At 33.7% G+C, this 17679-nt stretch overlaps 1 protein-coding gene across 1 annotated transcript; it reads left to right on the forward strand.

Annotated features, from left to right (window-relative positions):
• The first annotated feature begins 659 nt into the window (after positions 1-659).
• LOC134280683 (uncharacterized) lies at positions 660-10815 on the forward strand. The gene is made up of 6 exons (XM_062763123.1): positions 660-795; positions 1903-2145; positions 3664-3807; positions 7363-7486; positions 9507-9574; positions 10631-10815. The coding sequence occupies exons 1-6, from the start codon at positions 660-662 to the stop codon at positions 10813-10815; spliced, it is 900 nt and encodes a 299-aa protein (XP_062619107.1).
• The last annotated feature ends 6864 nt before the right edge of the window (positions 10816-17679 follow it).

Raw genomic sequence — 17679 nt, forward strand, 5'->3', positions numbered from 1 at the left:
TATACATAATTTTGCAAAATTAAGTTCATTTGATATTTTTATGCCATTCTTTTGCATTTATATATGTTTTTTTTACTTAATGGATCGTTTGTTTTTCTTCTATGTAAATGTGCTTTTCAAAAAGGTGTGTTGTTTTGCATTTATTTTCTTTTATTAAGTTTTTATGGTCATTGAAAGTATAATTTTTGATTACACGTATACCCATGTATATTCTAAAAAAAAATCTTTATATATTTAGTGTTCAAATTGATTAGTGATTCAAAATCAGAAATATTGTAATTTCAGTTTCTATACTTGCGTTTTTTTAACTGTCAATATGTCACGTTTTAAAATTAGGGGTGTAAAAGAAACTGGGTAGTTCTTTTAATATAAAAGAAAATGCATGTAATCTTTGTCTAGTCTTGAGGACTTCGATGTGCAGCGAGTTAAAGGTAAATTAGATGTATTTATTCAAAATAGAAGATATGTCTCACAATTTATTTTAAAATATTATCCTCTAAAATGTGCCTTTTCAACAAACAATTTTATTGGGTGTTAAAGTTTTTACTTTTGGGGGTTGGGACTTTTAAATATTGAATATATATAAAATCAAACAATTTTCAGACTATGTTCTTTTTCAATAATTTGTCTTATTAGTCATCTTTTAACAATTTAAGATGATGTCCAATTTCTCTGTTGTCCTTATCGTGGTAGTGATAACTTTTCACGATGGTCAGTGTTTCTCATCTGGGGGAACTGTTTACACCCGATGGGGCCGCACGACGTGTCCACCGACAGCAACCATTATTTATTCAGGTAATGGTTACTATTGACAAAATTGTCCAAAGCATATACTGATCAGGTAGAAGCTACTGTTTGTAAAAAAATGGATACAGACAGCTGTCTTAATCTATTCAGTTACTAAATACGATAGGTAAAAATTTCCCAAAGTCCGCAACCTTAATCTGCCCCGTAAGATATACTGTTTTCAAAAGAAATGAAAAGCATTTTTATGGAATGTTATTGTATCTTGCAGCTATGATGTCAGATACTGCCGTTAGCAAGTAAATTTACCAATATTTTAAATATGTTTCCTAGCTGACTGATAAATTGTAAGTCAACATAATTATTTTTCAGTTTTGCATTAACAAGTTGTATGTCTACATAATTAAGTTGCATGTTTAAATAATTTATCTGGCATGTAAAGGGCAAAAATTTGTTACTATAGTTTTCAAAACAGTTCATAGTTGAAAACTGTGACCACTTTTACATGTATATGTCAGAAGCCTTAACTCGGTTAAAAAATTAAATAACTTAGACCATGTACTAGCTTTGCGTATCGATAGTTGAATGACGTTACAAACGCCAAAGTTGACGATAAAAAAAACTGAAATCCTTTGTATTAGTTTAACAAATAATTGATATTAAATTCAGAAAAGGCATTGAGAGAAAAGTTATACAAAGGTAATAAAATGATATATAATTCATTTCTTCATAATTTAATCCTGGTTGTAACAAGCTTTTTGGTTGGATAGAAAAATTATTTTACATTGTATACCCTGAGTTGCTTACACCAGAGTAACTTAATTTAAAACTGGGGTCCATTAATACATTCCTTATAAAAATTTGGCTGTAACGCTTCGTTTGATTGGATAACGAATTAGTTATTATCGTATTGCCCATGCCTCACGTCAAAAATGTGTAAATCCACTTGAAATTCTTTATAAAATATCATATTATATACAATTTGAAAGTAATTTTGAGTAAGAAAATATCTAATTTCTAAACGTAATAATGGTAAGGAATGAATTTAACAGCGACACTTTTTCAAGTGTTAACTGCCCCAGGTTGCACAGTATATAACCTGAGTAGCTATGAAATTCATTCCTTTAATAAAAAATAAAGGATTACTTCGTCCTTTAGGTTATGGTGGAGGAACTCATCGCCAGCACCAAGGAGGTGCAGTTGAACCGCTCTGTTTACCGACAAATCCAGAGTGGGGATGGTGCCATAACAATGAGTCAGACTACTCCAGAGGACTGGTATATGGAGCTGAATACAAACTTTTCAAAGATGTCATAATGCCTAAGGCTTATCTCTACAACGGTGAAGTGCCGTGCGTGGTCTGTAGGACTCAAAACGACAAGTCCGTCTTAGTTATTCCAGGTATAGACATTTGGTGGTGCAATCTTTTTAGCGCTTTTGGCGGACAGATACATCCGCTAATTCAAGTACATCGCGAAATGTTTTAAACAATGATACATGAATAAGAATATCAAGAAATGCGCTAAATCAAATCTACGTTAACTTGTTTAAACATCACTTTCTGCTAAATATCGTACACGCTAAATATAATACATTCACAGTATATGGTTTTAAATGGTTGCACTAAGAGACATAAAACTAGAATTGTCCAGTTATAACAGCAGTTATTCGATTAGCATTATTTAGGTTTGTGGGCAAGGCGAGCTCACTATTGATCCAGTCTCAATTTTTCCAGAGGAATATATAGTAGAAAAGAGAAACTGATATCTGAAATGAGCTCATCTAAGTTTTACGGCCCCTAGGCCAGATTTAAATTTTTAAAGTTTCTATGAAAGTTTTAGACCCTATTTTGTATATTATTTGTTGCCGCTACTAAATCTTACTGTAAAACTAACCTATGCAGCTTTTTTGAAATATTTTGAAATCTCACACCAATGGTTTTTAATGAACATGACACATGTGCGATGATTCTATATCATACTAATAATTCAATGATACATGTTCCAGAAACATATGAAAACAACCATTTATGCATTCATTGTAATTAGACACGAGAATGCCTTTTATCATACATGTATATGGCTACCTTGTGATTGTTCGAAACGAGCTATAATGAATTTTAAGAAGCTTAATTCATCGACTTAAAAAGAGGGAACAAGTGATTCTGTGAAAATTCAAATGAAAGGACACAGAATTCCCATTATGATATGCAAATTTTGAAAAAGTTTTTAAAATTAAACAATTTTATTTTTGGAGTTTTAATTTAAAAAAAAATCCTTTGAATTTGAACAGATAAATACAGAATCGAAGAAATATTTTATTTTTGAAAGGTGTCTGTATGGAATTCAATCATGGGGTTTTCATTGAATATAGTCTAATAAGCATTATAAAAGCATTATAAAATCTTAATTTTTATACGAACTGATTTTTTAGTAAAACAATTTCAATGTGTATGACAGTCGTTTGAAGGTGAAAATAAGGAAAGTGTTATGAACTCAAATATTTGCATTATATTTAAAACCCATAGTAAAAGAGCCAGTGCTATTACAGGTGTTTTCTGGTATTCTTAAAATCGTGATTAGTTATGTTTTTGTGCAATTCTATTAGATTAAACACTTGGGAAATCTTTAGATTTCTTTTTCTTCTACTACATAATTGAAAGTTTGGGTTTGTTTTTTTTTATTATTATTATTTTTCTATATCACAGTAATGCCCTGTAACCTCTATAAATTAGCTAAGTTAATTAGTTTTTGCATCTATTCTTTTTGATGATGGACAAATAAAACAACTATTTTTTCTTTTAATTATCGATCCAAAAAATAAATTTGGAAATTGATTTCAAACCTAGACAACTAATGAATATTATAAACACTTTGAATAATGTAGAATGTCTTTTTCATATTTCATTACACACCAAAGCAAGAAAAACTTGTTATGAGGGATGGAAAGTAGAATACTGGGGATATCTGATGTCTGGAAAATACCGTCAGCCCTCTTCCTCCACCTTCACCTGTATGGATGCTGAACCTGAGGCTCTGGGAAGGATAGGACCGGGCTCGGGCGGTTATTTGTTCTATCCAACTGAAGTTAGATGCGGCCACTTGTCATGCCACACCTGCAGCAGTTCGAAATGCCCGCCCTACAAGGATGGAGCGGAATTACTGTGTGTCATTTGTTCAGAAAAATGAGAAAAAAAAGTGTCGAGTAAATATATATATATACAAAAAAATTGTATTTATACCATTATTTTAAAATGATCTATAGCTTTTTTTCAATTTTCATATCAGAGCATTTTTTTTTAAAATAAACTAGCTGTGAGGTATGTCATTTGTAATTGATTCATGAAGTAAGAAACAGACATTTTCGTTCTTTCTATTTTATCAGGGGCTATTCATTTTACTTTGAAATGTAAATAACTTTCTACTCTTGGGGAATCTATTTTTGTGTAATTACGCAATTTTTTTATGCTCGCAAAAATTACACTCTTGTGTATTTTATATCAATATACAACAAAGCTAAGGTCTATCGCTTATAAATACTGTAAATTCCATATTTTTCGCGAGTACTTATTATCGAGAAGTAAGTCTTTAGCGTCAAATCGCGAGAATAATTATTCGCGAATGAACGATTAATCTGAAGAGTTAAGATGAAAATTAGCACCATAAAAACAAAAGCGAGTAAATAAATTTCGCGTTTAATGCATCTCGCGAAATTACGCGATCATCATTAATTTTTCGCTAATTATTAGAAGTTACAGTACCAAAAAAAGCTTGAAAATCTCGCGAAAATAAAGTGTTTATTTTACTACTCGTGAACTCCCGAATGAAAGTGGGAGAAAGAGAACAAAGAATTTGCAATCAATATGCTCTTATTATAAATGGAGATAAATTTTATTCCCATGGTGTTTTTGAAAGCACACTAAAAGAAATTAAAGAGAGTACATTACCTAAAATTTAATCACATACAGAGTAAATGGAGAGATTTAAATATTTTGTTCAACAACAAACTGTTCAGTGTTGACAAAAATATTATGCAAATTTTTGTTGATTGTTAAACAAATCATGGATGGAAATACTTTATTTGAATCTTAACATATTTTGTACTGTTTGATAAACTTGTATTATACCGGTATTCGCTTTCTATGTCTTTGAATCTTTTCCATACCTCTTGTCTACAATGTGTGTGTAAATTTCTTAGAATGAAGAAGTGTTATCGTCAATGTCATTGCCTCGGTATTTGGTTTACATCTAAATTTTACAATTTATGAGCCTTTTATAAAGAATGAAAACATATTTTGGGTGATGTGCCTACAATGTACATCTTTATAGGGGCATAGACACAGTTTCAATTTTAATGTTTACAATCCCTAACTAAGGCAATTCTTAAGATCAGTAAAATTTGAACATTTTTTGTTGATTTACAAAAGAGATACAGAACTTGGAATTCTTCAAGATATAAACAAGGCTCGTGCCTTGTTTTTGTTTACATATAGGAACTATCATATCATAACGAAACGAGATTCGATAAAACATTAGAAAATGTCTAATTGTATTAAGAAATAGCTTCTTTCTTTAAAAAGTCTACTTTGGACGAACATATATAAGTATATTAACATATGTAAACAAAAACATGGTACATGCCTTGTTTACATAACAAAGGTTGGAAGCGCTATATCTGTCTTGTATCTTGACAACTGAAATTTAAAATTTGGTTGATCATTAGGAATACCTTAGTTAAGTATTTGAAAGCATAAAAAATGGAATGAAAATTTTTGGCCGAAACTGTGTCCATGCACCTTTAACCCCTTTTCATACCAGTACAAAACTTTAAGTTGCTTATACACTTAGAAAAACAGGTTGGAAAAGAAAGATAACTTGATTTATAGCATAATTCGAGACAAAATTCATGTTCAGGGGACATTCTATTACATATCGCCTTCCGCCTCTGCAAAGGGTATCATATACATCCCTACTAATGTGATTTAAATTCAAGACACGTGGCTTAGGTTTACCAATTCAACGTTTATAGGTTGGAACCGGTTTTATAAATAAAATTGGCAGTAAACGGGAAATTGCTATAGTCTGTATCTTCTGAAAATATGTCCTGTGAAAAATATGTTTCCAGACCTTTCTGAAGGACTTTCATGATTTTCAACAGAAATGGATGGCTTAAGTGGGGGGATGGGTAAATAACAATCAATACATCTAATTATAGTTTACTGAAAAAATTACAGCTCACTAGTTACTGATACGCTGGTAAAAATGTGTTTACAATATCATCTACATGTACACTGATAAACTTTTGTTTGCCCTATATGGTTATTGCTATTAATGCGCACAGAGGATCTTACCAAGAGCAACTGACCAATCGCTGACAAGCAACGTTTACGCCATGCAAATTCATATTTACATTTTACTTCGAACACGTGGTTCAGGTCAATCTATGATCATGTCAGTGGGGTGAAAAATAAAAAAAATGTTCTTATGAACAAAATGCAAACAGTAGAAACTAAGAAAGATATCACGGGCGTTTTTAATTTGTTATTAACTGGAGAAAAATATGTTTTATAAAATGTAAAGGTGGTTTGTGTCAAGTTCAGATCACCAACACTTCAAGGGTAAGGAAAACGAGTAGCTTCTGATATGCATTTAAATGGAAACAACATTTTTTACATAACTATACTCGTGATCACGTGTGCTGGCCAGGGAATCCACCTGACAATTGTATTCACCGATAGTACAATAAAGGAATTTATCAAGCGTAAAATTCCAGTAGTATTTGTAGTAACCCATAATGCATTTTTCATTCATCTGATTTGTCAGTTTAAGTCATATTGGTGCCTCATTTGCTAATCTGACGCCAAAAAATATAGTCCCGGTTCCCATGCAAAATAAATTGTATCATAGAGAATACTAGTACTTTAAATTTAAACTTGAATGAATTCAAGAAAGATCGATTGAAGTGCATTTCTACAAAATGATATTATAGGATGGTGAAAACTAAAACGCAACATAACTTTTCTGTTTACCATGTATCCACGTGCTAGTCACTTCCTAGCCACATTTCCTTGAATAATATAATTTACCTTTTCTCGCTGAAGTCTCGCTAACTCTCGCCAGAGCCACTGTCAGATCTACTCTGAACTCATCGGGTTTCATAATTTGCAGAACACCGAAAAATAAAAGGTTCCAAATACATTAGTAGATGTGATATAGCATTTTCCTTCGAGCCAGCGAAGCGAACCTCATTTTTTAAGAAGTTAAAAATATCTGTATGACGTGTGTACATGTATTTCCTGGGTACCTGTAGTATATAAGACACAACTCCACGTGCCAAACCATTCTTTTTCTTTGAGCGAGCGACATGTAGTCACCTGTAACACAAGTGTGATGTTCGAGTATTAAAAAATTGTTCAACTTAGAACATTGTTCAAGTTTGTTTGGGGGGTTTATGCTGTAAAAAGCTACATTCATTTTACACTTCGGTTTTTGTAAGTCAGGTCAGTTTTGGGTTGTTGAAATTTTCTTAAGCTTTGCTGTTGTTTTTTTTTCCGGAAATGGCGTCCGATAATGAGGACATGTTGTCTCTTAAGAGAAAGTGGTGCTGAAAAATTTTCAGACATTGAAGAACTATTTGGTATTAAAGTTGCCACCAGATGTTCGGCTATTAATTTCACAGATGACAAGAAAACTACTAGGGGGATGAAGCGTAAAACGCAGACCCCAGGTAATCTCAGAAGCAGGTAAGCACAGATACAAACCCTCAAATACTGTGGTTTCATCAATATTCGCTGAGCACCAATTTTCGAGGATTTCGTTGTTGAGCAGATCGACGAATTCAAATGTTGAATGAATTACGAAAGAGGTAGAGCCACTTTATGCATAAAATGGCCCTGTCCTTATATTAATTAATAAACTTCCACCCTTTTCCCCATTTCATATATCAAAATAAAGTAGAGACTTAGTGCTTTCATTTTCTAAATTAAAATTTTCTTCTGAGAATCAAAGTATTGCAAAACAGGTTTTGAGAAAATGCAATGTTTTTGGATTTTGCAGAAAAGATGCGTATTTTACTACCTTCAGCAAAGAATAAAAATATGAGCACATCCCACGATCCAAGAATTAAAACATGTTATTTAAGGACAAACGCAACGTACCTTACCTACTGATAACTTTCAAGATATTCTTGATTTTAAGATTATAGTGCATTAAGATTTTCTTAGACAAAAATTCAGCATGCATTACCAGGGGTTTTTTTTAGAAGATATCAAATTATGAAAATGTTTCAAAGATATTCATTATTCATTATGCATTATTCAAAGAAAAATATACAAAAATTGCAAAACATAAATTCCAGATTTTTTCCCCATCAAATTTGTTTTAGAAGAGGTGTATAAATCCATATACATGTATAGATATTTATTTTAATGCAATAAGTATTTTGATACCCCGGTTACCCATCAACTGGTTAATTTCTTTCCATAATCCTTTCAAAGCTAGAACACCTTATCTTATCCTCCTTCAATGAGTAAAAAGTCTGTAAAACAGTTTGTCGTGTGTTGCCACCTTTGTGACGTTTAATAATTTGTTTGAAATTCTCAAAAGTATTATTAATAATGACATATAATTTTTAGCAGACACAAGATATCAAGATGAGAAATAAAACCAATTTTGTAAAGGGAGATAATCCAAATTTACAGTAATTACCACTTAGATTTAACAGAAAAATCATGAAAATGGGTCTGAAAACGCTAAAACATAAATTTAAACAACAAAGAAATGGCGGAGGCGGGGCGGCAGGAGGTAAATAACAAACTTTGAAACAACGTCCGTCCTCCAAGGATGTAGATGGGAGAAAAGGCAGAGTAACGCACCGCATGGTCAGAATTTCATTTGTTAGATTTTAATTGGTCAGATTTTGATTGGTCAATCTCTGCCTCTCCTACCACGGTAAGACATGGAACAAAATTAACATTACAAAGCATGGCTATACAGTATTTCAGACTTTCACATTCAAGGAGGACACTTATTGATTACAATAAAAATTTTTAAGTAAACTTAAATTTATTTATTTTAATGCAATAAGTATTTTGATACCCCGGTTACCCATCAACTGGTTAATTTCTTTCCATAATCCTTTCAAAGCTAGAACACCTTATCTTATCCTCCTTCAATGAGTAAAAAGTCTGTAAAACAGTTTGTCGTGTGTTGCCACCTTTGTGACGTTTAATAATTTGTTTGAAATTCTCAAAAGTATTATTAATAATGACATATAATTTTTAGCAGACACAAGATATCAAGATGAGAAATAAAACCAATTTTGTAAAGGGAGATAATCCAAATTTACAGTAATTACCACTTAGATTTAACAGAAAAATCATGAAAATGGGTCTGAAAACGCCACTGAATTGACCGAAATAGGGAAAGTTCAGACCCATAAAGGAAAAATAAATGGCAACACACCTCAAACATAAATCATACCAAAAGTGAGTAAAATTTACAAACATGGGAATAAACATATGTCCCGTAATGCAATAAAACAACAATTTGAATTCACAAGTGTCTTATGAGGGATAAACATATGCCCCCATCACAACCAAATGAGTTTACTATTCCTAGTGTATTATGTCTGTGGGTCCCAAGTATTAACGAATCGCTATGTAGAATGTCCGATAAGGGATAAACATATGCCCTTATAGTCGCAAATCATCATCTTATTCGCTGTTTTTTACTAAGTTCACATGTATGTGGTATTCATTTAAGGACTGTCTCGAGCAATGTTATAGATGAGGGAGAGACATATGCCCCCATATTGGAAATTATTTCACACTGTAAGCTTCCGCACCATTTTAAATGTTTATATGCACGCGATCTTGTCACCTACCAGCCTAAGTATTAACAAATGACTTAGGCACTATTGTTCTGGATGAGGGATAAACATATGCCCCCATACGTTAATACTCTTGAAAATCACTTCAAAGTCGAGATCCTACACAAATAACAAAACAAATCTGCTCCGAGGATCCACTTCCACTCAAGCATATATCAACATGGTGTCACATGTCTTATGTAATATTTAAATGCATCCGATTTCCATCTACCAAGGAATCTAATCTGACTATCGCTCATCCCTCGTGATGCACAGTAAGAGGCCATTCCGATTCGAAAGGAATGTTCTTTGAATCTATTGACATCCAAATTACAAAACATGAGGCTTTGCTTTAATATGTTTGAAAATTCTTGCCTTGTGACTGCAGTGTTTTGGGGGTAGCAAAAAAGGGGCCCATCGGTCCTCCCTCTCATCTTAATGTAGTGTTCTAATGCCCCCACTGGACAATATTTTAAAGAGTTGCAAGAATTAATTGTAAGAGTAAAAACTTTACCATCAGAATGTTTATAATTTTGAAAGTGAATCAAAACTTTACTTTTTTGAAAAGTAATCTGTGAAACTTGTAAAACCTTATTAGCAGTGCCAACTGATGTTATCTCTCCTATTCTGAGGAAGCCATGAAAAGCCAATAAAAACATTGTTTGAAATAATGCCCTTTTATATATGTTCGATATTGTCTGTTCTAAAGCATCACAAATTTTAGGCAGAACTACTATGGTTATGGGTAAACGAATATCCATTGAAGGTCTTGATTTGCGACAGGAACTTAATAGTTTCTGAATGAGAAAGCATGATGTATTGTCAGGCAAATTATTAATTTTATGTATATATGCTATTGATGAAATAAATGACACGATAGAGGAGGCTGCATAACCTTCAGCAAATAAATAAGAGATAAACAAAGCCAAAGTTTCCTGATACAACTGAAGATCATTACTCATATCAAATTTGTTTGCAAAATTTCTATAAATAGACCATGCCCGTTTATATGCTTGAGTGGAAGCTGGTGCCAATGTTGAAGTCAACAGGTTCCTCAAGACTGGTTCTAAGGAGGTAATGTTGGCAGATTGGGAATCACCGTTGGTTCTTTGTCCATCCAAGGAGCAAGTTGATGGAACTGCTGCACCTTCAAACGAGACAAGCAGTCACATAGAATATTTTCCTTGGTACCCAGATGCCTAGCTTTAAACAAAATGTTAGACTGCAAACAAATTAGCACTAACTCTCTAACCAAATACATTATACTTTTTATAGGTACACCTATGTCGGCGCAAACTGTTAAAAATGCCACAAGTTTTTTGTGGCACTCTGTCGCAGATTTGTCAACAATTAGAAAATCATCTAATACATGAGTCATAAATTTAATTCCTAATTTTTCTTGTGCAATCCACTGAAGTGCTGTACTAAACCTTTCAAATATACAACAGGAAGAACTGCAACCCATCTGAAGACATGTGTCAAAATACCAATGACCTTGCCAAGTGAAACCAGTATTCAAACTGTGATGCATGTAAGTTGATAAATCGAAATGCATTAGAAATATCTGTTTTGCAACAATACGATCCTTTCCCACACTGCTTAATGTTTTGAATAGCATCCTCTACAGAAGAGTATTGAACAAATGACTCTTCCTCGGGTATGCCATCATTGACAGACTCACCTTCCGGATATGACAAATGATGGATCATACGGTACTCACCCTCTGTTTTCTTACTAACTAGACCTAAAGGGGAACAATTTAAAATTGGCAGTGGTTTCTCTTTGAAAGGACCCATAATTCTACCCAAATTTATCTCCTTTTCTAACTTTTTGCTAATAACTTCTGGTAAGTCCAGTGGCGATTTTAAATTTTTTGAAAGAGTATTTCTACTTTCCCCTGTGTAACCAATGTGGAACCCATATCAAAAAACCATTAACTAAAAATTCTGTTTCTACCTTGTCATACCCCACCAACCAGTACTCTAATCTACTGGGATTTACTGGAGTTGGACCCTTTTGTGGGATAGGTTGGCTTTGAGAATTTAGCATTACCTGTGTTGGTTGATGTGCCATTTCCTTGAAATGGTTTTTGGGTTCTGGATTTGTCCAAGAAACGAAATGGCCGTTGAATTGGTTTTTTACATATGTAGATTGGATGGAAGCCACCACAGTTATAACATCTGTGCTGGAATTTGCATGATGAACCAAGCCTACAATACCTTCCAGCTTTGTGATAGGCAAAGCATGACCCCTGAGGGACTTCCTCATACGCACCAAATGACGAACGGTCTGGTGTTATTTTGCTTGACTTCTTTTCTGATTGTTTGAGGCGAGTATTAACATATATCTCCATATGGACATCACCCCATTCTACCTCACCTTGTTCTATGAGTTCCCTGAACTCCCTATCATATTTTCTCCAGTCCCCCTTTTCCTCTGCAATTTGCCTTACTGATTCCATGTGTTTTGCAAGCTTTGGCTGTGCAAGTGTATCTTTAATGCAATATATTGTCACATACCTATTCCACGCAGTTACCCAGTCATGCAGGGATAACGAACCATCCCTAACTTCGTCGTCATCTGTGGATCGCATATTGTGGATTACCACCTTACCTGTCTGATCCTGTTCCTCTACCTTGATAGAATACTTACTTTTCCCCTTTTCCTTTTTTAACAACAGAGCCATATCAACATATTATTTTGACCAAATTTTAGATTTTATTTTGTCAGAAACAGTTGCCTCTATCGGTACTGATGAGCTTACAAAACCTGATTTCTTACCGACATTTGCTGCAGGTGGAAGTTCAGTACCTACAATCTGTGAACTGTGTTCGATTACAGCGCCTGATACCAATCCTGAGATACTTGCATCTACTGACTTATTTGTTATTTGACAAACTGACCCAGGTGGAAGCATTATTTCCCCTTTCTCCCCCCATATTATGAACAGAGATACTCCCCTGATGTTGCAGTAATGGTTTTATCTCTGCTAACACCTTCTCCGTGACTGCCTTTGTTATGGTTTGGGTTAATGCAGCCAAGGTTTCAGGAGGAACATCAAGGGGTTGAGTGCTTGTATCGACAGCCACAGCATCATTGGTAGTGGACTCTCCAGTTCCGTTATGTGCACGTCGTGGTCTTTTCACCCGACTTGTTTTGGACTGTTGGGCTTTATTCCTTTTGCCTGACATAATGCTGGTAAATATATACCTATATAAATTTAAAATTAAGGAAGAAGTATGTGTCCAATATATTATGTTATGTATAAATATAAACCGTAAAAGGCTTCGGCCTTAATTGACAATGAACAAGAATTGTAAGACCTCACTGTAGCCAGTGTAGGCCCCAACGTCAGAGTCAGTTAGCCTACATGACAACGTATTTGAGCATATTGATATTTAACATTACATTATATAACCACTTTCATCGCTCAGTACAATGTGTAAATCTAATACAACAAACTAGAAAGTGATGAACCTTTTCTTACAATTAATTTTTTACTTCATTGATTCTGCCGCTTTTCGATAAAACACCCTGTATCACCTACAGTTGTTGACAAAAATTTTCCGGAAATAGAGTAAATAGTAGAACCAAAAGTGTTTTGGAACAGATCTGTATTTCCCGAATTGCCGTAAGCCAATATAAAAGCACCCATTGTGCGACTGCAAAAGCCATTAGTCAACATCACTAAGCCGATGCTGATCAGTAAGAACTATCAGCCACATAAAACGAAAAGTTGACATAAGTTATAAATCACCACCTTTGAAGCCGACAACCCTCGCACCGTGTCAAATTCCCAAGAAGGCTGTAGTGCCTTTCCCACAGATAACAACCTGTTCGGCTGTTGTTAATTGTTTTCATCACTACTACAAACGAGGTACTTGAAGGGCTTGTAATGTATCTAAGCGCAGTTGCAGAACAATAAAACCTTAATAAATGAATAATGAAAAACAACTATTTGTACAAGACTCAATATCATATAAAGGGGATAGCAAATACAAACAGTAAACTTGTACCTTCAAAATGAAATGCGGATTTTTTTTTTTTTTTTTTTTTTTTTTTTATAATTTTTTATTATTATATATATATATATTTTTTTTTATTATTATTTTAATTCCTCCATAATCTGGACCATTGAATCGAACATGATTAGGTAAATCAACTTGAAGTGAAATCGATATAAAAATCATCAAGGTAAAAGTGGGCCTAACATGAATTAAAAAACCAAAACGGCTAAATGTCAAGTACAAAATACTGCCTGAAACTTGTACCTAGGACTTGCCTAAAGTACTGTAAAAATTCACAATATTTTAGTAATCAACTAATACCGAAACAAACAAACTGGCAGATATTTTTCCAACAAATTGTTTTCTTTTTATACAGAAAAAGGATAAATCTGGAAGGCATCAACATGCACTTCTAGACTTATCAAATAAACAAGCGATGGAAAATAAATCGCCGGGGTAAAAGTTGAAACTAAAATGAAAAGACCCGCATGGGTACAAACTTGGCAAGTACAAAAGACTGCCTGAAACTTGTACTTAGGACTTGCCTAAAGTACTGTAGAATTTCACAATATTTTAGTAATCAACTCATACCGAAACAAACGAATTGGCAGACAATTTCCAACGATTTTCCTTCACAGAAAAAGGATAAGTCAATCTGGAATGCATTGAAATACATTCATAGACATCAAATAAAAACCGATGGAAAAAATCGCCATCTGCATGGTAAAAGCTGAAACTAAAATGAAAAAACCCGAAAGGGTTTAAACTTGGCAAGTACAAAAGACTGCCTGAAACTTGTACTTAGGACTTGCCTAAAGTACTGTAAAAATTCACAATATTTTAGTAATCAACTAATACCGAAAAAAACGAATTGGCAGACAATTTCCAACGATTTTCCTTCACAGAAAAAGGATAAGTCGATCTGGAATGCATTGAAATACATTCATAGACATCAAATAAAAACCGATGGAAAAAATCGCCATATGCATGGTAAAAGCTGAAACTAAAATGAAAAAACCCGAAAGGGTTTAAACTTGGCAAGTACAAAAGACTGCCTGAAACTTGTACTTAGGACTTGCCTAAAGTACTGTAAAAATTCACAATATTTTGGTAATCAACTAATACCGAAACAAACTAATTGGCAGACATTCTTCCAACGAATTTACTTCACAGAAAAAGGATAAATCTGGAATGCTTTAAAATACATTCCTAGATATCAAATAGAAAAACGATGGAAAAAATCGCCATCTGCATGGTAAAAGCCGAAACCAAAATGAAAAAACCCAAATGGGTTTAAACTTGGCAAGTACCAAAAAACTGCCTGAAACTTGTACTTAGTATTTGCCTAAAGTACTGTAAAAATTAAACCAACAACGAAACAATCAAATTTGCTGATACTTTTTCCAACCGAATTTTCTTCACAGAAAAAGGATAAATCCGTTTTACATTATTAGACATCCTAAATGCCTATCGTACTGTTAAAATAACAAAATGTATAATTTCAAAGAATATCTATCTGAAAAATTGACGAACAATAAAAGTAACAAAATGGTGACAAACTTTTATGACTTAGATGTATATCTATTTTCTCGCTGAAATTAAAGCTCCCCTTATACTCCTATATAAATGAACATTCCCCTGACTGTTCAGATGAACTCCGTCGTGAACAAATTTACGACTGCAGTCTCCTTCACGGGGAGAAACGAAATAATTCCCATGTTCCCAAAATACGCAGTAACCCAGTGCTGGCAATGCATCTCTCAATATTGCGTTTACTTTGTCTGCAATATTATTGTACCCAAAACGAACACCAAATCGTGGCAATAATTTACAAACAATTATTTTTGCAACTTTATAGCGGCGATGCATTACCGATACCACAGATTCAATTTCTGCAGCTAACAAAGTAGCGTCGGTACTAGGACTAATATCGTTCTCCCCAATCATTAGAACAACTACATCTGGACCTAAAGCAAATACGCTCTCCATATCCTTAGATATTACATCACGAACCTTTCTTCCACCCACACCCCTGTACAGAACGGAATGCGTTTCTCCCAGACCAAGGCTCGCAGAATACCTAATGTCACCATATTTCAAGAATTCATGAAAACGACGCACAATTGAGTGTCCAAGAATGACAACTGAAGTTTTACTCATAGAAGACATAATGAAATAATTTTACTCACCAAAATCTTGATAAAATAAATAACAAACTTTGAAACAACGTCCGTCCTCCAAGGATGTAGATGGGAGAAAAGGCAGAGTAACGCACCGCATGGTCAGAATTTCATTTGTTAGATTTTAATTGGTCAGATTTTGATTGGTCAATCTCTGCCTCTCCTACCACGGTAAGACATGGAACAAAATTAACATTACAAAGCATAGCTATACAGTATTTCAGACTTTCACATTCAAGGAGGACACTTATTGATTACAATAAAAATTTTTAAGTAAACTTAAATTTATTTAGAGTATTGCACACATGTCCTTCTTTTAGTGGAACTCTTCAACTCCAAGGAAGAACCTAATAATGTTCAAACTACGTTGCGTATGACCTTAATCTTCAGATATAGATCTTTCATACTGTTGTTGCACATTTTGGATCAGAGGTTGTGCTCTATATGAAATACTGAAAAAGTGCTTCAATTTTGGGCCATTTTTAAACAAATTTACATGATATGGCGAAAATAACGCTTTTTATGACGTCATAATGCTTCGACTAGAGGGAAAATTACGTCATTTTTTATAGATACATGGTCACAAATAGTCTAAGTGATAAATACTAGGTTTTCAACCTAAACTGAACAGTTTTGATTTTAGCAGGGCCAAATCAACCTCTAGGTGGCTCTTGTTCCTTATATTTATTTGTATATGCAATGCTTTTGTCTACGAAATTACGTGTCCTCGAAAACGTCTGCTTTACAAAATCCACGAAAATTGATGCCACGAAAGTTAATGAAACCAGAGTAGTTCATGACATTGCGATTTGAAAACTAGATTGATAAAATCACTATTGTCAAGCCAAATGGCCGAAAATACAGCGCGCCGTTCTGGTCATAATAATGTTTCAGAATCTATGGAATACAATGTCAGCTACAACAAACAAATCCATCTTGCACTGTAACACAGGCAGATCTATACAATAAAATTGACAAACCTGTAAAGCAGTTTGTGTCTTTTCCAGATTATGATCAAAACAGTGTAGATTATATTGGTTATGACGGGCCAAATGATTTTGATTTTGATCTTAATTATTTAGACAACCCAGAGCACTCCCTTCAATCCCAGGTATTAATCCAAATGATGCCTTCAAAGATGTTTTTGATAATAAAGTTTTGCAAATCACAAAAGATAATGATCTGAAAGAGGAGAATGATTTGTGGGATATTTCTCAATGAAATTCTACAGGAAAAAACAGGCCATAAAGTTAATGATCGGTTGAAAAAAGCTGTAAATATCTGTTAAGTCCGACAAAGAACCGTTGTTTGAGTTGCAAAAACAATACGCACGTCCAGAGAATTGCAATCTCAAAGTCCCTCGTGTTAATAAAGAAATCAGGTCCGCCGTCATAAAACTTTGAGAATTCTCAAAAAAATTCTCAACTCAAGTCTTGAGAATTACTCAGCTGAGAATTTGAGAATAAAACAGGGTTTAATGAATTTTATTTTTCTCAACTTTTTTATGACGGCCTCTGAGTCTGAGAATTTCGGATTTGAGAACATTCTCAGACTTGAGAGCATTCTCAGACTTAAGTATGTTTTATGTCGGTGGACCCTGGTATGTTATGGGGAAAATACCCATGCAGTTGATTTAAACTTACAGATAATTCAGAAATTTATTGCAACAAGTTTAATTTCCCTTGTTCAGATGGCAGAATCTTTTATTAGTAAACAAGATACAGAAGTGGTTGAAAACAAAAAAAGATGCTTGTTGATGCCATTAGCATTCTAGGAAACAGTTTTTACAATTTATCTATGAAACTTAGAAAGAAATCAAATCATGTCTGACTCCAAGGTTTAAGAAAATTATTTCAGTTGAAATACCAGTGACTGATAAA

Source organism: Saccostrea cucullata, unplaced genomic scaffold, assembly GCF_032062105.1.
Source record: "Saccostrea cucullata isolate Sc308-1 unplaced genomic scaffold, CSIRO_AGI_Scuc_v1 ctg630, whole genome shotgun sequence".
NCBI classification, from domain to species: Eukaryota; Metazoa; Mollusca; class Bivalvia; order Ostreida; family Ostreidae; genus Saccostrea; species Saccostrea cuccullata.

Bases quoted from the DNA above. Each gene is read 5' to 3' on its own strand.
- LOC134280683 (XM_062763123.1), top strand. From the start codon at position 660: ATGTCCAATTTCTCTGTTGTCCTTATCGTGGTAGTGATAACTTTTCAC. The intron at 7,487-9,506 runs GTAAGCACAGAT...TATTCATTTAAG, and splicing joins CCAGGTAATCTCAGAAGCAG to GACTGTCTCGAGCAATGTTA. The intron at 9,575-10,630 runs GTAAGCTTCCGC...TATATGCTTGAG, and splicing joins ATTGGAAATTATTTCACACT to TGGAAGCTGGTGCCAATGTT.